General features: G+C 48.3%; 2 protein-coding genes across 3 annotated transcripts in view; both read right to left on the bottom strand.

The window, feature by feature from the left end:
• The window catches only part of LOC119053197 (zinc finger protein 420-like), a 128,981-nt gene that overhangs the window by 80,760 nt on the left and 25,697 nt on the right, over window positions 1–22,524 (bottom strand). The window lies entirely within an intron of this gene.
• Window positions 3,393–16,632, bottom strand: LOC128628385 (zinc finger protein OZF-like). Of its 2 annotated transcripts, XM_053672007.1 has the most exons (4): window positions 15,903–16,632; window positions 14,914–14,982; window positions 12,312–12,438; window positions 3,393–6,670 (listed from the first exon to the last, which is right to left on the bottom strand). In XM_053672007.1, the coding sequence occupies exons 2-4, from the start codon at window positions 14,959–14,961 to the stop codon at window positions 5,301–5,303; spliced, it is 1,545 nt and encodes a 514-aa protein (XP_053527982.1). In that variant the 5' UTR covers window positions 14,962–14,982; window positions 15,903–16,632; the 3' UTR covers window positions 3,393–5,300. The 2 variants fall into 2 exon arrangements, with proteins under 2 accessions (XP_053527982.1, XP_053527981.1); XM_053672006.1 differs by lacking the exon at window positions 15,903–16,632 and having other exon boundaries at window positions 14,914–15,445.

Here is a 22,524-nt window from a genome sequence, read left to right as displayed (position 1 = left end):
TAGTCTATACTGGTTAGTCTTCCGTCCAACATCTCATCGCCTCCCCACCATTTTGATTTCTGTGGTGCAAGTGCCCGCCTTGCCTTTCAACCACACCCAATCTGATATCCGGAGGCTGGAGGAGGGCTTTTCCCCTCTCCAATCATCTTGATAGGCTAGCACCAGCTCAGTGCAATACATCCTATTACCAGCATCTGGCCCAGCATTAGATTGTGCTTCCAGGATAGGATGCTCCACTTTCAAGGCAGGTGCTCGGTTACCTAGGCAACGTGGTCCCGACCTCTGCTTCATCAAAGCCTAGATGACAGAGATTTCCTCTAGTGGCCTTTTTTTTCTTCCCGCCCTCTGGCTTCTCCCAGTGGTCGGGCTAGGCTGTCAGTATCATTAAGATGCACAAAATGATTTAATCCTCGGAACCAAGCTACATTCCAGATGAGGGCAGTGAAACAAATGAGGGAAGTCACAGAAGAGGAAATGGGGTGCTGGGGTGGAAAAGGGTGTCTCCAGGCTGGGCCCCCTTGTATCATAAACAAAGCCAAGTGCAAAAGTATTTGCTGAATGTCTCAGTGACCACAAAAATGCCAACAGCATCCTCCTTAGGTGGTGATTAATGACATCTTTTCCTTTCCTTTTTAATGTTTAGTGGAGGATATGTTCATTGGTTTTAGAGAGGCATGGTTTTAGAGAGAGGCGAGGGAAGAGAGAAACGTTGATATAAGAGAAAAATACCCTTTGGCTGCTGCCCACAGGGGCCCCACCTGGAATTAAACCTGCAACCTAGGTATGTGCCTTGACCAGGAATGGAAACTGCAATCTTTTGGTGCCCAGGATGATGCTTCAAAGCAACTGAGCCACGGAGCCAGGCCTGAACCCCCTTTCGGATACACCTGTTCCTGGCTTTGACCTAAGCCTGCTGATTTCCCCGAGGACCTGGCTTTCATGCTAAGTCAAACCAGCTGGATCTGTCAGTGATTGACTCGCTAGGCAGAACGCACAGCTGTCTACCTCTGACTTCTTCAAAGAACCAGTATGCCTGGGAAAAAGCCCTGCTGCCCTCTGGAAACGAAGCTGTCTGGGCTGTGAGGAGTGTGGGATAAAAGCAGAAGACGGCAAAACCTGCACAGTCATTTTTAAGAGGCAGCTTTGGCTTTTAGGGTGGTAGGGCCTGGCTAAAACCTGACTGAACCTGGCTGGTGTAGTTATTCAGAGGGGAGGCAACCATACATTGATGTTTCTTTCCCTCTCTCCTTCCCTTCCCCTCTAAAGAGAAATACCCCTCTAAAGATAAATAAATAAAATCTTTAAAAAAAAAAACCTGACTGAAGTTATTAACACGGAGTTTCTAAAAAACTCTGTGGCAAAAAATGTATCCCCCCAAAAAAGAAAAACAAAAGACAGATGTGTCAGGATTCAGGATGGCTACCTTGACTTGGGGAAATTGAGGGAGTGCTATGTAAGGATATGTGAGTTATTGGCAAGTTTCTAGTTTTTATGTTTGGAGGTGAGACCAAAGGATATTATCATGTATTTACCAGAATACAGCTGGCTTTATGCTAACTCGAATTATAAACATTTGAAATCACATTGCAGTGGCATTTGTTTTCAATGGAATGAAGCCTTGCAGCTTAAAATTTCCTAAAAATCCTTTTAAAAATTATTTTTAGACAGAGGGGAAGGGAAGGAGAAAGAGGGAAACATCAAATGTGTGGTTGCCTCTTGTGCGCCCCCTACTGGAGACCTGGCCGGCAACCTAGGCACGTGCCCTGGCCTGGGAATCGACTGGTGACCCTTTGGTTTGCAGGCCAGTGCTCAACCCACTGAGCCACACAAGCCAAGACGTATAACAGCATATTTAATAATGATAGTGAATGTTTCATAGTAAGAGGCTGATACACATTCGGCATTGTAATTATGGGATGGGGAATGTTAACTGGTTTCAATTTATGGAGAAGAAAAACAGGGTCACCCCCTCCCATTCCTGCAAAAATGCAGGGGGACTGGGAATGGTGCCCAAGGAGAGGAAGGCAGTTTTTGAGACACACTGCATATCAAAGGCAGATTAACAGCTCTTGCCTTCCTGAAGGGCGGAGCTGGAGGAGGAGGCTGCTGCCTGTTGCAAATTGTAAACCTAACTGTGAGGAAGTGAGCAGGCAGAGCGACTTCTGACAAAGTGGGGGCAGCTCATATAGCCACTGTTTTGAGCTGTGGGGGCCCAGATGTTTCCCCTTGGACTAACAGATGTATGTGCACCTGGGCACAGCTGGGAAACTTGAGCTGACTAGACAGCAGCCAAAAGAGGGTCAGAGTGATTGAGGAGCTAACAAAAGTGGGGAACGCGAGGCACCCATAGGAAAGGATGGATACTCCCACTGGCTTCCTGTGCACCTGGGATTTTGGGACACCTTTTAAAAGTTAACACGGACTCTCTCGCACTCTCCCTCCCTCCTGTTCTGGGTACAGCCATTTCACAAGAAGTTACTCTCTTGCCCTGGCTGGTGTGCTCACTAGAATGAGCATAGGCCTATGAACCAAAGGGTTGCTGGTTAGATTCTCAGTCAGGGCACATGCCTGGGATGCAGGCCGAGTCCCAAGTAGAGGGCACAGGAGAGGCAACTACACACTGATGGACAGATAAGGAAATGAGGAATTTCTGGGCATAGTTTTTGGCTTGAAGTCTTTTGGGGAGCAAGGGAAGTTTTAGATCTCGTGGGAGAGAAGGGCTCAGAGCAGAAGTGCTCTCTGGAACCCTGTTAATAAAAACCCACTTCCTTCAATGCAGATAGTAGGGTAACGTGGATTCAAGGCATCAAGCAGCAGAAACTCAGTTCCAAGGTTACAGCGGGTCCCAATACCTAGTGTAGGATCTGTGTGTGAATTAGGTCACTGAACCCACACAATATAATAGGGTATATTTCCTTACAAAATCTGCTTACAGAGGAAGACACTGAGGCTCAGAAAATGACCAGAACACACTGGTCGGAGCACACAGACCTGGGGTTTGAACCCAGCAGACCTGATGCCAGAGTTCTTGCTCCCAACAGGATCCAATCAGTCACACACTTCTTACTGATCTTATCAGCGCTGCTGGGGTGATTTCTCTACACCTCCTCATCATCCTCCTACCCCTTCCCTTCCTTCCTTTGCTTCTTCCTCTCTTCCTCTCCCCCTTCCAATTGTCCCTGTCCACCAGTAGAGGTGGGGATGGCCTCTGGGCTGCACAAGCACACACGGGACAGTCCCCAAAGAGGGCAAGGTGAGCCCCTCCCACCACACAGCTGCCATTGAGGTCTATTTGGCTAATTCACTGGCTCTGGTGTTTTCCTCATGCAAAGTATCAGACCTCTGAGCCTTGGTTTCCTGAGAAGAAATCCAGAAAAAATAGTAGGTCTCTGAGTAGTATTTAATTACCCATTTATTAATATAATACTTTATGTATTATTTTATTGTTAACGGGGCACCATTTTTAGGTTATTTGCTATTTATTATTAACAGATCACTATCATCATCAATAATGAAATCATTAAGTACACCGTGGCTAAGGCTGAGGGTAAGGCATAAATTGGATAATGTGCCCGCCACAGTGAAGGCACTTTATTTTCACAAAATTCCAGCCAGCATGGAGTCGGTAGGGGATTGTTTGTGATCTGAGGATTGTTCTCTTGTAACTGCAACAGCCCTGTGGGGAGGAGGGCCGGCCTGGCTGGGTTTCTGGAAAGGGGGCCCTTCCCCATCTCTGGGCCCAGCCTTCTGGTCTCACCATCCCCAAGCCAGGAATCCAGGGCTGGGAGGCGCAGGCAGCCTCATCCTTGGGGCAGGATTGCGGGGTTACTATTGGGTGTTCACGTCCATTCCCCCCAAGCGCTGACACTCATTTTGACAGGACAATCGGTACCTGTTATCTTTTGCATCTGACAACTATATATAGTAGCGTGGGTCTCCAATATTAAAAGATTTATTTAAACTTCCTGGGCTAGTGTGGCTCAGTGAATTGAATGCTGGCCTACAAAACCAAAGGGTCACTGGTTTGATTCCCAGGGACATGCTTGGGTGGCAGGCCAGGTCCTTGGTGGGGGGCGCGTGAGAGGCAACCACACGCTGATGTTTCTCTCCCTCTGTTTCTCTGTCCCTTCCCCTCTCTCCAGAGATAAGTGAATAAAATCTTTAAAAATTCGTATTTAAACAAAATACAACATACCACTATGAGAAACTTTGGCAACCGAAGCCCATATTGTTATTTCCTAATACTGAACAAAAAATTATTTTCCCCTCACAAACAACTGAGCAACTAATACTGTTGCAGAGAATCAAGGGGCTGGGTGTGGGCAAAACGAGGACACCCACAGATGGTGACACCCTAATCTCCGAACTAGATTTCGCCCTGTGTGACAAAGGGAGAATGTCCCCATGGAGCCCACCTTTCATTCTTCCTGTCTCCTCCTTCTCCTCCACTTTACTATCCAGGAGCTAGAGACCCAGAGACACTATATGTGTTGTCCAAGCTCTTAGAACAGTTTACTAAATCTCACTCTGGAGCTACAGTGCCTCCGGCCACGTTCCCAGATACCAGACCTGTTGGTGGGCCTGTGGATATTCTGGAAGCAGCTCGTGTGCGTGGCCTGGCCTCTCCCCAGCACCCAGGTTCCTAAGACCCGTCTGGGCAGGACTTCTCTACAGTCCTACCTGTGGGCTCCAGTATCAAGTCTGGCCCTGGCACATGAGCTCAGCCCACAGGTGTGGATTCTGAGATCCAACATGGCCAGTGCTACGTGTGCATCCTCCCCTAACGTTCGTAATGTTTATATTCCAGCTGAAGGTTTTCCTGCACTTGCCGCACAGCTTCTCTCCCGTGTGGATCCTCCAGTGGAGAGTAAACGAGAACTGCCTGATAAAGGCCTTGCCACGCTTGTAGGGTGTCTTGCTCATGCGGTCGAACTGGTGCATCGCTGGCGATGAGCATGTTGTAAAGTGCATCAGGCAGATGGAGCACTAGTGGGGCTTTGCCCAGTTATGTAGGAGCTTGTGGTTGGTGAGGGTCAACTGCCAGGTGACCTGCTTTCCGCACATGGTGCAGACAGGCTTCTCCCCAGTGTGCATCCTCTGTTTCAGGGTGAAATGCGTGTTCTGGCTGAACGCTTTTCTGTAATCCCTGCATGTATATGGCTTGTCTTAGGTGTGGATATTCTGGTGGATGGTGAGGTACAATTGTCTTCAGTGTGGATATTCTGGTGGATGGGTGAACTGTTTTCCACACACAGCACGTGAGAAGAAATTCTACCTGGAGTGGATGTGTTGCAGCTTCTTCAAGGACAAGTTACAGCTGAAAAAAACCTCACAGCACTCCATGCACTCACGTGGCTTCTCCCATTGTGTCTCATCTGGTGCAGTATGAAGTTCGCATCCTGGCTAAAGGCCTTGCCGCAGTATTTGCACTTGAAGGGCTTCTCCCCGGTGTGCACGCGCTGGTGGATGGCAAGCTTCGAAGGCCGGGTGAACTGCTTCCCACATGTATCGCACAGGAAGGGCTTCTCCCCAGAGTGAATTAGTTGGTGGTTCTTCAGGGATGAGTTACATCTGAAAGCCTTACCGCAGTCCTCACAGGTGTACGGCTTCTCCCCAGTGTGGATGCGCTGGTGGATGGTGAGGCTCAGCTGATGGGTGAACTGCTTCCCACACATGGAGCACAAGAAGGGCTTCTCCCTGGTGTGCGTCCTCTGGTGCAGCATGAGGTGCCCCTTCTGGCTGAAGGCCTTGCCGCAGTCCCCACACGTGTATGGTTTCTCCCTGGAGTGTGTCCTCTGGTGCACGATGAGGCTCTCGTTCCGTGTGAAGGCCTTCCCACAGTCCCTGCACACATATGGCTTCTCCCCAGTGTGCGTCCTCTGATGCGCGATGAGGTACTCATTCCGGGTGAAGGCCTTGCCACACTCCCCGCATGTGTACGGCTTCTCCCCGGTGTGCATCCTCTGGTGAACAATGAGGTTCCTGTTCTGGCTAAAGGCTTTCCCACAGTCCTCGCACATGTAGGGCTTCTCCCCAGTGTGAGACCTCTGGTGCCGGAGGAGGTGCTTGTTCTGGCTGAAGGCCTTGCCGCAGTCCACGCACATGTACGGCTTCTCCCCAGTGTGCACGCGCTGGTGGATGGTGAGGCATGATGGCCAGGTGAACTGCTGCCCGCACGTGGTGCACGGGAAGAGCTTCTCCCCGCTGTGGATTCGTTGGTGCTTCTTCAGGGACGAGTTATAGCCGTAAGACTTGCCGCAGTCCCCACACTTGTAGGGCTTCTTCTCTGTGCAGAGTTGGGAGGGAGCACCGAGGCTTGTAGTACTTGAGTTCTTCCTACACACAGTGAATGGGTGACTTCCTGCTCCTCTGAGCCCTTTTGATCTTGGTGGGGCCGCAGAGGGGCTTTGGTGGACGAATGCCTTAAATTCACGATATACCGGGGCTAATGCCTGGGACAGTGCCTGGGACATGTCCAACTGCCCCAGACAGGATGCGAGGCTCCCATGTCGCCACCCCATCTGGTCACCCTGTGTCCCCACTCCTTCAGAAGCACAACTCCGTGCACCATTCCTTATGGGTCTCTCTGCCTCCACCACAAGGGGTGGTCTCTCTTCCCAAATGTCCTCCTGTGGGTCCAGTTCTCTCATGTCAGGTCTAGTCTCCAAGTCTGAGGAGAGAAAAAGAGATGACGCCACACATGCAGTTAACAGCACTGGGAGGGAGGAGCTTCCAAGACACAAGACGTGTCCTGAGAGTGGGGGGCAGCCTCTCACGGGGTCAGAGGGAGAAGGGAAGCGGTGAGCTGAGACAGTGACGTACAGGTGCAGGGAGGCGAGCGGAGAGATAGAAAGGTCCCGCAGGAGTGGGTGCAAAGGCAGACAGTGGAGCTCAGAGCTGGGCAGACAGACCCCTGCAGAGAAAGAGGAAGGAAGAGCAAGTCAAAGGCCCCCACAAATGCAGGGAGGGTTCACTGCGCCCGGCTCCTCACTTCCATGCCTCGTCCTGGACACCCCCAGCCAGTTGTGCTTCTCAAAACACTGAGTTTATTAGAAATGTTCAAATAACACCTGACTCACATGTAGCTGTGCTGGTTGTCCCCCTGTGTCCCCACCAGCCAAGTAACCCCCCACTTCCCACAGGGCCCAGGAGTGGCCCGGCCCCAGCTGCTGACTCCTTTCCCCTCCTCCCTCCCTGCTGACCACAGCTGCTCCAGTCCCCTCCTGCTTGTGTCCCGTGGGTTCCTCAATTTCTGTCTCTGGTCTGGGGGGCTGTCCTGAGTTCCAGACTCTGTGCATGGATCTTAGGGTTTGAGCCAACATCAGAAAACTGTGAAATCTTACAAAAAACTCTAATTAGAATGTGAAGATCCTGCCACGTGGAGCCCTCCTTCCTAAGAGGCAACTGAAAAAGCAGGAATGGTAGACAGCTGTCTCCCGTTCCCCATTTAAGGCCACACTGGATGAACAAGCCCTGAGTCTTGGATCCCTCCACTGAGCCACAGGAGCCAGGACTGCGGTCTGTTCTGTATGCTGACACCGAAATGGGTGCCCCTGCCCGCACCCTTTCTCTGAGCTCTGCTGAGGAATAATCCAAAGACTATTGGGTGCCCCTCCCCGGTACCGCAAACTGAATGCATTGGAGGCAAGACTTGTGATTTCGGAACCTTCACTCCCAAATAACAAAGGGAAAATAAGGTCCATCAAAGAGACTTAGCAAAATAAGTCAGACGCTCAATGACCGATACCGTATGATTTCCATCATAAGAGGCAACTAGAACTGTCCAATTGATAGAGGTAGAAAGTAGGACATGGGTGACAGGGCTTGGGGAGAGGCACGGGGGGCTGCTGTTTAGAGGGGAGATCTTAAACATCTGTCAGCTGCAGATGTTTAAGAGTTCTGGAAGTAAATGGTGGTGATGGTTGAAATAATGTGAATGGGTGTAATTCATGCCATGGAAATAGTTAATTTCATGTTATGCATATTTTGCAACGATTAAGAAAATGAGTTTGTGCCCTGGCTGGTGTGGCTCAGTGGACTGAGTACTGGCCTGCGAACCAAAGGGTTGCCCGTTTGATTTGCAGTCAGGATACATGCCTGGGTTGCAGGCCAGACCCCCAGTAGGGGGTGTGTGACAGGCAACCACACAATGATGTTTCTCTCCCTCACTTTCTTCCTCCTTTCCCCTATCCCTAAAAATAAATACTTTTTTCAAAGAAAAGAAAGAAAACAAATTTGCTAAATAAAAAATAATTACTAGTCATCTTAGATTCAACCTTTCCCTCCCACCGTCCAGACTGTTAACAAATGCCACCACACAGGAGAACACCTTGAACTGGACACCAGGAGGACTGGACCAGACCAGTGCACCACCACGGCCGTGATGCAGCAGCCGCCCTCGCTCTCTACAACCCACTGTCCACTCCACGGGAAGAGAACCTCACGAGTCAGACCAAACCCTCTAGCACTTTCCCAGTTTATGGAGGATCACAGGCAATGCGATCACTGTCACTCTCCCCACTCCTCTCCGCCATCCAGTCCTGTGATTCCCTTTGATTTCCTTGTCCATGCCCAGTGCTTCCAGCCTCAGGGCCTTTGCCCCTGACCTTCCCATGGGTGCTCATCCTTGAGCCTCAGGAAACCTTTGTCCCCCACAGGGAGGCCTTCTCTGTCCACCCTACAGTGGAAAGGAAGCTCCGCCTGCATCACTGTGAGCAGTCCTTACGGTGCTCTTCCCCATTCTGCGCGCTGACAGATCCCATAGTGGGAGGTGCATTCCGTGAAGGCAAGGGCCTATCCAGTCCCCAACTCCCACAGTGTCCAGGACACAAAAGGCACCTGATAAACCTTGACCAAGCATAGGCCACATGCTGGCATGGTGCCAGGTAGCCCTGACCACATGTGAATAGGTGCTGGTATGATTATACCCATTGCAGACTGGGAAACTGAAGCTGTAAGAATGTGGCCATACCCTCAAGGTCACCCCGCATGTGGTCCGACCCCCCCACAAGAGTCACTATCTTGCCCCCCATAACTATCCTATCCCAGAGAGATGGATTTGAGAAGTGCGAAAAGTAGGAGAATGATCCTGGTTTCGTGACCCTGAGGTGTGGGGGTGATGCCCGATGTCAGAGTGGGTGGTGGCCTGGGACATGGAGGCTCAGGGTAATTTACCAGAGGGAAGTGGGAAGGAGAGTGGTGATGGGTTGGGTTTGGGGCCAAGGAGTCTGAGACACACTGGGGACATAACTGGCCACAAGCACCACAGACTGGACACAGAAGTCTTGGTTGTGAACGTGGCTGGAAGTGCAGTCGCCAGAGAAAGTAACTGATAAACTGGACTCCATTAAATTACAAGCTTTTGCTCATCAACAAATGGTGCTGGGGCACCCAGATATCCACATTCAAAAGAGTGATGATACGTGGTGATGGAAGGTGATGTGACTTTGGGTGGCGGGCACACCATGTAACATACAGATCGCTTACCCTAAAAATGTACACTTGAAACCTATCTGATCCTGTTAGCCATTGTCACCACAATCAGTTTAACTGTAGTAATGTTTAGTAAACTTAACACTGATGTCAGACCCATTTTATATCATTTGAACAACAAACCCAAAACGGACCAAAGACTTAAATGAAGAACTAAAATTGTAAAATCCTCAGAACAAACAGGAATAAATCCTCATGGCCTTTGGTTAGGCAATGATCCCTCAGATACAATACCGCAAGCACAAGCAACAATAAAAAAAAATGAACTGGACCCCATGAACATTAAAAACATTTGCATTCCAAATGATGCCGTTGAGGAAAAGGTTTCCAACAGAACGCGACAAATATATCTGTTAGCCTTGGCTGGCGTGGTGGCTCAGTGGATCGAGTGCTGGCCTGTGAACTAAATAAAGGGTTGATTCCCAGATCAATGCCCACGCCTGGGTTGTGTGCCAGGTCCCCAGTAGGGGGCGCACGAGAGGCAACCACACATTGATGATACCCTCTCTCTCCCTCCCTTCCCTTGTGGCTAATAGTAAATAAAATCTTTAAAAATATATATCTGTTAAAACAGTGGTATGAAGAGTTAACAAAAAACAGAATACATAAAGAACTTTCCATGTGAATAATATGGAAGCAAACAACCCAACTAAATAAACAGGGAAGACCTGAACCAGACACTTCACCAAAGAGAATATACACTGACGGCAAATAAGCACCCGGAAAGGTCCTCAGTACCAGCTGCAAGCTGGGTTGTGATGAGACTGCACACTCACGAGAATGGCTGCAATGAGAGACTGGGCATGTTCAGTTCTGACAGGCATAGGACACTATACAATTTGGGGCACCTGCTGGCGAAAATTAAAAATAAGACAGCTCCTTTGGAAAAAAGGTTAGCAGTTTCTGAGGAAGTTAAATAAGTACCTCTGTATGCCCCAACCATCTTCAACAGAATGGACAGATTCTGTCTATAGAAAAATGTCTTGAACTGGTAACAGCCCATATGCTTATCATCAAGTGAAGGAATAAACACATCGTGGTCCCTCCATGAAGTGGAATATTACTCAGAAATATAGAGAAGTTAAGTATTGACTTGGCTGGGTAGCTCAGTTGGAGCATCACCCCATTGACCAAAAGGTTTGAGTTGCATCCCCAGTTGGGGCCCATATAGGGGGCAAGTGATTGATATTTCTCTCTCTCATCAATTAAATTATTCTCAGGTGAGGATTTAAATTTTTTTTTAAAGAAAATGAAGGAAACTATTGATACACACAGATGACAAGGGTGAACCTCATGAAAAATGATGCCGTGTAAGATGTCAAATAAAAAGAAAAGAATGCCTGACACACGATTCCATGTACATAAAATTCTAGAGTTGGCAAAGTAAACGCAGTGACATAAAGCAGTCCCCTGGTTGCCGAGTGATGGAAGTTGACGGAAAGAAGGGACAGTTTTTAAGCCACTGGATGTGTCTGCTGCATCATGAGGAGGACTTCCCAGGTGAACGTCAATGTCAAAATGCATCCAATTGTTCCCATTAACTGTGTGCAGTTCATTGTAAGTCAGTTACACCCCCACGTAAGCTGTTGAAGAAATGTGACCATACCCTACTTCTGAAAGTTAGTGTTTTTCCTGAACAATTATTATCTAGAAACGTCTTTCCGTGTCAGTGATGGTAAGGATTCCCCACTGCTGACCAGGGCCGTGATGGCCATTATATTGATACATTCTGATATGTTCGGTCAGCCTTGGAGGTGGGCATCTAAGGCATTTCTCTAGATTTTTCTTCCTATGAAAAACTGCACACTTATAGGAAAAATGTTAAAGGATATATTCCAGAAATAGAATTGTAATAACACCAAACTGCCTTCCAAAACAGCTGTACCAGCTTCATGCTCCTAAAATTAAGAGGCCCTTTCCCTACACCTTTATTACACAGGATGCTGTTACTTTTTTTCTTTACTGAATCACCAGGAAGATGCTTAGGGACTGAGGAAGGGGATGGGGAGCGAAAGCGGAAGAGCAAGAGAGAGAAACAGAGAGAAAGGGAGAGAAAAACACTGATGAGAGAGACAGCGATTGGTTGCCTCCCATCTGTGCCCCACCTGGGGAATCAAACTCACAATGTAGATATGTATCCCGACAGGGAATTGAACCCGCAAACTTCTGGTGTACGGGACAAAGCTGCAAGCAACTGAGCCACATCCAAGGAGAAATATTAATCTTTTTCATCTGTCTCTCACGGATGAGGATTTTATTTCTGTGACTCCATTGGTACTTCTTTCACTTATTAGTATGGTTAAAAATCTTTTACAAAGTATAACTTCATACATTTCTACATCTATGATTTGCATGCTCTAAAATTGGTCCATTTTTATATCATTCAGTCTTTTTCTAGTTTATTTCTTTTTTAAAAAAATATTTTATTTATTTATCTTTAGAGGGGAATGAAAGGAGACAAGAAGAGAAGGAGAGAAATATCAATGTATGGTTGCCTCTCATGGGTCACCTGCTGGGGACTGGCCTGCAGCCAGGCATGTGCCCTGACTGGGAATCCTTTGGTTCGCAGGCCCGCGCTCAGTCCACTGAGCTACACCAGCCAGGGCTCTAGTTTATTTCTAAGTGTGCCTTATGTATTTAAAATACTCTGACTATTGTACTGCAGTAAATACTCTTCCTCACCTCATCTCCTATCAAGTTCATTTTTAGCTTTGAGTAATTTGACCGTTCTTCCTATTCAGACTTGTGCATCTTTTGTTTCTGTGCCATCCTGAAGTGACAGGCAGGTGGTGAATAAAAAGGGGAAGCTGCCCCCTTACCCAGTGACACCAGGTTCCAGTAGGTCTCCATCATCACGTCCCTGTACAGGTCCTTCTGCGCAGGCCTCAGCTGCTGCCACTCCTCCTGGGTGAAGTCCACGATCACATCCCTGAACGCCACCGACCCCTGTAAGAGGAAGCGCACACTATTCACTGCAGGGCCCTTTTCACAGTGGTTGGGAGATGTGTCCCAAAAGGCCAAGGGGATCAGGAAGACACAGAGGATGCACCTGATGTGATGTCAACAAGGTGCAGAGCTCTAAAGGGCCTGACCACTCAGTGTCCTTGGTGCCTAGTTCACTGGATGCTCCTCGGTTGGTAGAAGTGGAAACTAAGGCAGTGATCACAGAGAAGGTAACAGTTGGACTGTTTTCCAACTGTTTGACCGCATTGGAAAACAGTCAGATCAATCCTTAAATGGTGAAACACTGTTATCAAAGGATCCATAGTTTCCTCTCCTACACTCAAGAGAATTGAGAAGATCAAACAGAAAACTGTACATGAATGTTCACGGTAGCATTACTAATAAAAACCAAGAGGTGGAAACAACCCAAATGTACACATGGTCTATCTGTACGACGGAATAGTATATACAGTTATTAAAAAGCAAACCTGTTATAACAAAGATGAACATCAAAAGCATGAAGGTCAGTAAAAGCAGCCAGATACAAAAATCCATGTCATGTGATTCCATTTATAGAAATGTCCAGCCCTGGCTGGGCTGCTCAGTTGGTTGCAGTGTTGTCCACACACCAAAGGTCAAGGATGGGGTCCCAAGTGGGGTGCATATGAGAGGCAGTTGATCAATATTTCTCTCACACACAGAAATTTCTCTCCCTCTTCTCCTTCCCTTCTCTCTAAAAATAAACACTTAAAATAATAAAAACCTTCAAGAATATTAAGAGTCTTATTAGACCAGTATAGCATATGATAAATAATTTACCCACCTACATACAATTGGCAAATAAACATTTTCTAAAAATCAAACCTCAGTAATGCCACAAACAATGCTACTCAGAAAGAGATCACGTGACCTCAGCTGTCACCTACCACATGGATAGTTTATACCACTTGCTATTTATATTCAATTACCAGAATAAGAAAAGAACAATAGCCAACATGAAACACAGGCAGCGCCTTCCACATGTGGGTGGGAGAATAAACTGTTCCAACCCATAACTTAAGACTTGTAAAGGCCTTAAAAATACCCACTAGAACCCCACCTTCTTCTATAAGGACTCTCCCTTAAAGAAATCATACAGCCCTGGCTGGTGAGGTTCAGTAGACTGAGTGTCAGCCTGCAAACCAGAAGGTCACCTGTTTGATTCACAGTCAGGGCACATGTCTGGATTGAAGGCCGGGTCCCCAGGTAGGGGGTGAGCAAGAGGCAATTGATCCCTGTTTCTCTCACACACCAATATTTCTCTCCATGTATACACCCTTCCTTCTCCTCTCTCTAAAAAATAAATAAAATTTTTACATAGTTGTTCCCCTTCCATAATAAAAAAAAAAGTTCTGGCTGGTGGGGTTCAGTGGTTTGAGCGTTGGCCTGTAACCAAAGGGTCACTGATTCAATTCCCAGTCTGGGCACATGTCTGGGTTTTGGGCCGGGTTCCCAGTTGGGGAAGTGTGAGGCAACAAATTGATGTTTCTCTGGCACATCGATGTTTCTCTTTGTCTCTTTCTCCCTCCCTTCCTCTCTCTCTAAAGATAAGTAAATAAAATCTGGAAAAATAAAAAAAGAAGGAAATGTAAAAATGTCATACAAACTGGAGAGAAAAGATTCATGCCCAGCCCTGGCAGCTCAGCTGTTTGGAGCACTGCCCCATATACGAGAAGGTTGCAGACTTGATCCAGGGTAGGGGCACGTGGTTCTCTCTCACATCTGTGTTTCTGTCTCTCTAAAACTCAATGAGCCTATCCCCTGGTGAGGATTAAAAAAATGATGCCCAGGCATACATATGTAATTTAGTGATTTGAGAGGGAGAGAAAGAGATGTTCTTCCGCTTACTGATGAATTTATTCCTTCTTGTATGTGCTCTGACCAGGGATCATCAAACCTACAACCTTGGCATATCGAGATGGTCCTCTAACCAACTGAGGAACATGTATATCTTTTTTATTGTAAAGTATCTCTCGCATACAAGGGAGTTTACAGAAGAATATTACAAATAGCCACCAACTAAAATAAAACTTCAGGGAGAGCCAGGGACATTCTTGGGTTACTCCCCAGAGACATCCTCCAATTGTCCCCTGGACAATTCAATGCTGTCTGCCTATTTCTGAAGGTCCCTTGTCCAGCATGTCCAGTCTGGGGCCTCTGTCACACAAGATGGAACATATTTGACCCACCACTTACAGGTGCCTGCTGGTGTTTCCACACTGACCATAGTGTAAGACAGGTCACTCCTGAGCTATTCTGTCCCATGTGGTTGACAAAAGCACTTGTCAGTATTGTACTCTCCCACCTCAGGGTGAATTCAACCCCAGGAGACAAGGCTGGGGGCCTGGGCCCCGAGCGGGGCTCAAGGGGAGCAGAGGGTCATCCCTGCTGGGCAGCCTGACCCTGAGGAAGGAGGTACAAGAGGGTGTCATGACTCACCAGGGCCTTTGTGGTCAGAGTCTGGGTGGCCATCCTTCCAGTGCCCATGGTGACTGGGGAAAAGGCAGGCTGGGGGCAGGGGGAGAAAGAGAAAGGCATAGTGAGAGATCAGGTCAAGGCCCAACCCACAATACAGACAGGACAGACAGACACACACACTACAAGACAAGAGACAGAGACATGCACACTCTCTCATAGTGAAGGCATGCAGTGTGGCTTTCACAGCACTCTGCAAACCCTCCAGGAAGCAGTAGTTATGTCCCCAGGTACAGTGACTTCCTGATGTTTTACATAGAATTTACTTTTTACAAATGTATTCTTTCTGGACTTGCGGTCTCTGATTTCTATCCCTGTCCCATAAGGCCAACAACACGGGCTCCTTTTAATGGAGGAGGAAGCCACCAGAACAGACTTTCCCAGAAGGCACAATGGGCCCTGAGCCCCTGACACGTGTAAACACCCTTGTAAATATCTTAATTTTTTTTTTTAGCCCTGGCTGGTGTGGCTCAGTGTACTGAGCGCGAGACTGGGAAACAAAGGGTTGCTGGCCAGTTGGCCAGTTCCCCAGGAGGGGGCGCACAAGAAGCAACTACACATTAATGTTTCTTTCCCTCTCCTTTCCTTCCCCTCTTTCTAAAAATAAATAAAATCTTAAAAAAAAGAAAATATCTTAATTTTTTAAATTATGAGAGAAAACGCAAATCTAATGCAGCCTGGATTATATTTATAGCAATGCAATCACAACTATAATTTTTCATCAATTAAAAGGAGGCTATAAAGGCACAGTGGCCTTGGAAGTGGTATGTGCATAGGGCTGGTGAGCTCTGAACCCGGTGTGGCCTCAGATCTGTGGCTGCAGAGCCAGAGGTGGCAGCTGCTCCTGCTCCTCCTCCTCTATCCAAGCTTTCTGGCAATTCCTACTGTCCACTGTTTCTGAGGGAAACAAGGATTTGCCATCTGTGGGGTGGTTAGGGTGAGGACTCTGGTACCTGGATGCCTGGGTGCGAAGTTGGGTGATTCACTTAAAGTTTCCGAACCTGTTTCCCCATCTGCAAAATGGGAATGATGAGGGTCCCTACCTCATACTTACTGGAAGGCCTATGAAATGCCCAGAATCATACCCTGAGCACCCAACACACCCTCCCTGAACAAATCCACCCAGGTCAGCATGGGGTAGGGTCTCTGACCCTCTTTCTTGACCCCACACCTGGCGACCACACACGTCCTGTCCTCCCAGGGCAGGGGAGGCTCTGAGCACAGGAAGGAGATGGCTCTGGGGTCCAGGACGGCCGTCTTTCCCACACCCTCGGGAGGACACCCTGACATATCCACACACCAATGTCAGCCACGCCCAGAGACAGAGGTGCAGGTGCACACGGACAGGGGAAGGCTCGGTCAGGAGAGACGCACCCCACACGCACAGACAAACTCACACCAGACACACAGGCGCACAGGAAGGGACCAGACCCAGGTGGACACCTGGATGGCACCTTCAGGCTGAGACACCGCGGACGGAAACAAAGGCAGACACGCACACAGACACGCAGACAGAAGTGAACACAGAGGGACGCTGGAGAGGCCAAGACAGGCAGCCGACACGCACACAAGAGTAAAGGCGAGACACAGGAAGCCATCCGGACACATGTGCTAACAAACACGGAGACAGAAAGCAACTGCCTGGGAGTCTCAGACACACACACACCCGGGGATCACCTTATCACCTTTACACACACACACACACACACACACACACACACCCCGGGGATCACCTTATCACCTTTACCCTCACGAACCCGCCCTGGGAGTCTCAGACACACACACACCCGGGGATCACCTTATCACCTTTTTACACACACACACACACACACCCCGGGGATCACCTTTACCCTCACGAACCCGCCCTGGGAGTCTCAGACACACACACACCCGGGGATCACCTTATCACCTTTTTACACACACACACACACACACACACACACACACCCCGGGGATCACCTTTACCCTCACGAACCCGCCCTGGGAGTCTCAGACACACACACACCCGGGGATCACCTTATCACCTTTTTACACACACACACACACACACACACACACACACACACACACACCACCCCACCCCACCCCCGGGGATCACCTTATCACCTTTACCCTCACGAACCCGCCCCATCAGTGCCCACTTCTCAAGTGCACACGCCCCTTCCCACACCTGCAGGTTCTCTACTCCCGAACCCGCCCCTTCCGCAGCGGAAGTCTCCCTCAGCAAAGTGCCCGAATCCCCCAAAGCCCACCGACCACACTGCACCGCGCGGAAACGCAGCTACACTTCCCAGAATGCCGTGCGTCGCCGCGGCCAACGCTACCGCCTTCCTCCAAAGCGCGGGCCGCCCCAGGTTCGGGAACTGGAGGGGGATAGTGAGCGCGGATGGTTCCAAGACCCACAAGCCCGCGCGCCACCAGGGTCAAGGGGGCGGGGCTCCTGAGGGACTAGGGGAAAGGTCGTGCAGGGGAGCGGGAGGAACGAGAGGCGGGAGAGCAGGACGGGAGCCAGAGAGAGGAGTGGGGTGCACCGGCGGTGTAGGGGCCGGGGAGGGGGAGGGGAAATTGTAGGAAAGGCGGGGAGTGGGTGAGGCGAGAAAAGACGCTGTAGCCTCTCTGCAGACGTCCTGCGTCCACCCAGGGACCCTGACTGCCGTGGTGACTTGCAGAAAATGTGTAAAGCCTGCGGAGATGCAAGAAAGCAAATGATCAGAGAAGATGTATTAGCCCTTCGCGTTATGTGCCACCCCCAGTTCTGGACGTGTTATTGTTACAGAACCAAACTGGGGTTTCTGTTGCCCGCAGCCCCCAAGCGGCAAGGTCTACACCCACCTGCAGAGGCAGGTGAGAAAGGAAAGAGTGTTTTCATTCAGATGCTGCAGGGTCGGGGAGAATGGGAGACTCCTGTCTCAAAGCCTCTCGCCTCCGGGAAGCTCGAGGAAAAAGCTAGCCGTCCTCAGCCCAACCAGAACCGAAGGCAGCGTCCAGAGCTCCTGCTCCTGCTCTAAAGTACCCTCTTTTGAGAATCTCAAGTGGCCACTGAGCAGTCACCGGGGCAGCTCAGCTCGATCCCTGCCGCTGTCCAGTTTCAGGCCCCTTCCTAGAACCCAGGGGCGCAGAGGTCGGCAAAGTCCGGGAAATCACGAGTTAGCGCCTTTGGGAGGTGGGCAAGAGAGCGTCCCTTACTTACCCTGGGTTTATATTAGTTTCAGGTGTGGGGCGGTCTGAACGCCCAATTAACTTCCCAAAGTTCCCGGTGCAGGAGGTGGGTCCACTGGAGACCAATCGCTTCCTTTCTCCGGGCTAGACTGACAGACTAGTGTTCGGTCCAGCACCTCCTCCCTGCCGCCATTCTGACCTCTGGTGCCTGATTTCCTTGGTACCACCCCCCAGTCAGTTACCAGAAGCTGATAGGTGGGTTTTCCCCCTATTCAATCGTCTTGATAGACTAGCACTTGATAGTATAGCACGCGCAATGCTTTCTATAACCATCAGCGGGCCTAGGACTGGGGTCTGCCTTCAGGATAGGATGCTCCACGTGCTGGGCAGGAGTTCCTTTACCTAGGCAACGTGGTCGCCAAGACAAAGAGATTTCCTCCGGCGGCCCCTTATGTTCCTGCCCTCTGCCCGCTCCCAGTGGTCTGGCCAGGTTATTGGTATCATTAAGATGTACAAATTCCTTTAATCCTAGAAACCAAGATACTTTCCAGTTATGGGCTATGAAACAAAACAGGAAGTCACAGAGGGAACTGGGGGTCCTGGGGTGGGAAAGAGGATCTCCAGGCTGGGACACCCTTGTACTATATAAACAACGAAGCCAAGTGCAAATGCATTTGCTGGGTGTCTTAGTGACCATAAAAATGCCAATGGCGGCTTCCTTAGGTGGTGATTAATAACTTCATTTTCTATCATTTTTAATCCTCAGCAGAGGATATGTTCATTAATTTTAGAGAGAAATGGGGAAGAGAGAGAAATATTAACGTAAGAGAGAAGCGTGCCTCAGTTGCCTCCTATGGGCGCCCTACCTGGAATTGAACCTCCAGCTTAGGTACGTGCTTTGACCAGAGGTGGCAGCACGCAATCTTTTGGTGAGCGGGGCTCCTGGCAACTGAGCCACCCAGCCGGGGCTCTATCCTCTTTCAGACCGTTAACTGGCTTTGACCTAGCCAGCCTGAGCTGTCCATGGTACTGAACTGAAGCCTTTCCGACCGACCTGGCTTTGGTGCTGAGTCAGACCAGCTGAGGCTGTCCACGGTTACATCTCTAGGCAGAATGCACAGCCCTGTCTATCCGCGTGGGAAAGAGCCCTGCTGTTGTCTGGAAACAAAGTTCTCTGGGCTGTGAGAAGCTTGGGATGAAAGCAGATGATTTTTTTTTATATTTTATTTATTTATCTTTAGAGGGGAAGGGAAGGAGAGAGGGAGAGAAACACCAATGTATGGTTGCCTCTCGTGTGTCCCCTGCTGGGAACTGGCCTGCAACCCAGGCATGTGCCCTGACTGGGAATCGAACCGTGGCTGCTTGGTTCCCAGGCCCGCACTCAATCCACTGAGCTACACCAGCTAGGGCCTGCACAGTCATTTTTAGAGGCAGCTTAGGCTTTTCGGGTGTGTCAGGGTATGTCTACAACCTGACTGAAGTTATTAACATGGAGTTTCTCAAACATTTCTGTGGCAAAAAAAAAATCTGCCCCCCCAAAATGAAAAGACAGATGTGTCAGTACTCAGGATGATGACCACCTTGGGTTGGGGAAATTGGAGGAGTGCTGTATAGTTTTATGTGTTATTGGAAAGTTCTAGTTTTTACGTTGTGTAGTGGAGGTCAAAGAAGGATATCAGTGCAGGCAGGGGTGTCAAACTCATTTTCACCAGGGGCTACATCAGCCTCATGGTTGCCTTCAAAGGGCCCAAATAATTTTAGGACTGTGTAAGTGGAACTACTCCTTAACTGTTAAGGAGCTGAAATTACATTCAGCCCTTTAAAGGCAACTGGGAGGTTGCTGTGTTCCCCCGCTGAAAATGAGTTTGACACTCATGTCATAGTGTATTTATAAGAACACAGCATGGCACTAGCTAATGTGGTTTGGTGGACTGAGGACTGGCCTACAGACTGAAACGTTATGGGTTTGATTCCCAGTCAGGGCTCCTGCCTGGATTGGGGGTCAGGTCCCCCCCAGGGGGCTTGCAAGAGGCATCCATGTGTTTCTCTCTTTCCCCTCTGTAAAAATAAATAAAATTTAAAAAAGGAATACAGCATGACTATGTTTTATGCTAACTTGAACTAGAAACATTTGAAATCATGTTTCAATGACTTTTTTTTTTTTGGAATGGCATGAAGCCTTGCAATTTAAAATACCCTAAAATTCTTATTTTCTAATATGATCAGTTATGTATATGGTAAGACATTTTTGTTATTTTGGTATCACTTGAGCAGGTGAAGAGCTATGCGGACCATGTCTTGTTAGGGTTGGCCTTGAATGATGCAGGTTTTGAGTGGTGCAAAGTCTTTGAAAATGAGCCCCTGGCATAAAAATCCAGCCACACTGGAATCAATGACTGAATCGATGGCTATGTTTGTCCTTCCCAAAGATCTGGTCACCAGGGAAGCCACAGCTGCCTCATCACTCAGGAGACGGACATTCATAAAACAACCACTATGTGCTCAATATTGCAAGAGACAACTGATGTGTGTCCCCTTCCTCTAAGATGGTAATTTCCACGCTTTTTTAAGGAGCGCAAAACTTTAAGATAAAGTTTTGAGGGTCTGATTTGAACTTTTGATCAGGTAGACCTACTGAACTCTTGAGTCTTCCCTACTTTTCCAACCTTATTGTGGTTTTGTCCCAGGGATTTGGATATTCCAAATTCTCTAAAGAAACTGGAGCTCATTACATTAAAGATATTTTTTCTTTATACTACCTTGCTTTCTGTAATTCCAGCTCAATGATGGTGGTGACCATATGTTTCTAATACACAGCTGAGTATCTATCTCTTAGGAGTGTTCTAGGCACATGCCAGATATTCTACGATTTATTTCTGAAGGGTTAAATGAATAAAAGGTAAAAGGCTTGTAAAGGTACAATACTCCAGTGTCTTTTTAAAAACTATATTATATTGATTATGCTATCACAGTTGTCCCAGTTTTTTTTTACCCCTTTTCCCCCATTGCTCTACAACCCTGTACTCCTGTATTCCCCCCCACTTAGTTCATGTACATGGGTTGTACATAAAGGCCTTTGGCTTCTCATTTCCTGTACTTTTCTTAACCTCCTCTTGTCTATTTTGTGCCTACCATTTATGCTTATTTCCTGTATCTCTTCCCGCCATTCTTCCTCCTCCCCCTCCCTGCTAATAACCCTCTGTGTGATCTACATTTCTGTGATTCTGTTCCTGTTCTAGGTTTTGGTTTTTTTTTTAGGTTCAGCTGTTGATAGTTGTGAGTTTGTTGTCATTTTACTGCTCATAGTTGTGATGTTCTTTTTCTCAGATAAATCCCTTTAACAATTCATTTAATAAGGGCTTGGTGAGGATGAACTCCTTTAACTTGATCTTATCTGGGAAGCACTTTATCCCTCCATTCTAAAGGATAGCTTTGCTGGACAGAGTTATCTTGGATGTAGGTCCTTGCCTTTCATGACTTCTCAAGCACCCAAGGGGCTTCAGCCCCCTACCCCTTGGCAGCCAATGAGTCTGCCTGCCTCAGGTTTCACTGGACCCCGAGGTTTTGGTCATTCAAAGTATTAGTTCTGAGCCTTGCTTTCCTCAGCAGAAAACCCAGGAAAATAATGCTCTAAGTAGAAATTCACTACCAATTTATTAAGCATTTTATGTATTATATTAGTGTTAATAGAGCACCATTCTATATCATTTGCTACTTATTATCAGTAATAGATTGCTGTTATCATCCATAATGAAATCCTAAGTAAAACATGACTAAGGTGTAGTGAGGCATAGCTGGATAATGTGCCTGCCTGGTGGAAAGCCATTTATTTTCACAAGAATTCCAGCTGGCACAGGGTGGGTGGGGGATCGTTTCTGATCTGACACAGAATTGTCCTCTTATAACTGAAAAGCACTGCAGGGAGTGGGACTCCTGAGTTGGTTTCTGCAGGGGGTGGGGGTTCTTGCCCCCACCTCTGAGGCTGAGGGTCTGGCCATTCCCAAGCCAGAAATCCAGGGCTGGGAGGGGCAGGTGGCCTCATACCTGCAGCAAGATTGCTGGGTCCCTGGGATTTAGATAAAGCATTCCTGCCCACTGGCCCCAAATGTTTTTTTTTTTTTTTTAAGGTTTTATTTATCTTTAGACAGGGAGGGAAGGAGAGAGGGAGAGAAACATCAATGTATGGTTGCCTCTCATGCATCCCCTGCTGGGAACTGGCCTGCAACCCAGGCATGTGCTCTGACTGGGAATCGAACTGTGGTTGTTTGGTTCACAGGCCTGCGCTCAATCCACTGGGCTACACCAGCCAGGGCATGGCCCCAAATGTCAACACTCATTTTGACAGGACAGCTGGTACCTGTACCTTTTGCACCTGATGACTGTTTAAAATGACATGAGTCTCAATTAAAAGGTTTA

Source organism: Artibeus jamaicensis, unplaced genomic scaffold, assembly GCF_021234435.1.
Source record: "Artibeus jamaicensis isolate MK-2021 breed Jamaican fruit bat unplaced genomic scaffold, CSHL_Jam_final contig_723, whole genome shotgun sequence".
Classification (NCBI taxonomy): Eukaryota; Metazoa; Chordata; class Mammalia; order Chiroptera; family Phyllostomidae; genus Artibeus; species Artibeus jamaicensis.
This window is presented reverse-complemented; position numbering and strand designations above follow the sequence as displayed.

Excerpts from the sequence above, each read along its gene's own strand:
- LOC128628385 (XM_053672006.1), bottom strand. The coding sequence starts at position 15,012 with ATGCCTTTCTCTTTCTCCCCCTGCCCCCAGCCTGCCTTTTCCCCAGTC. Across the intron at positions 12,439-14,913 it reads CTCTGACCACAAAGGCCCTG|GGGTCGGTGGCGTTCAGGGA; the intron begins GTGAGTCATGAC and ends TTCCTCTTACAG. Across the intron at positions 6,671-12,311 it reads CTGGAACCTGGTGTCACTGG|ACTTGGAGACTAGACCTGAC; the intron begins GTAAGGGGGCAG and ends TTCTCTCCTCAG.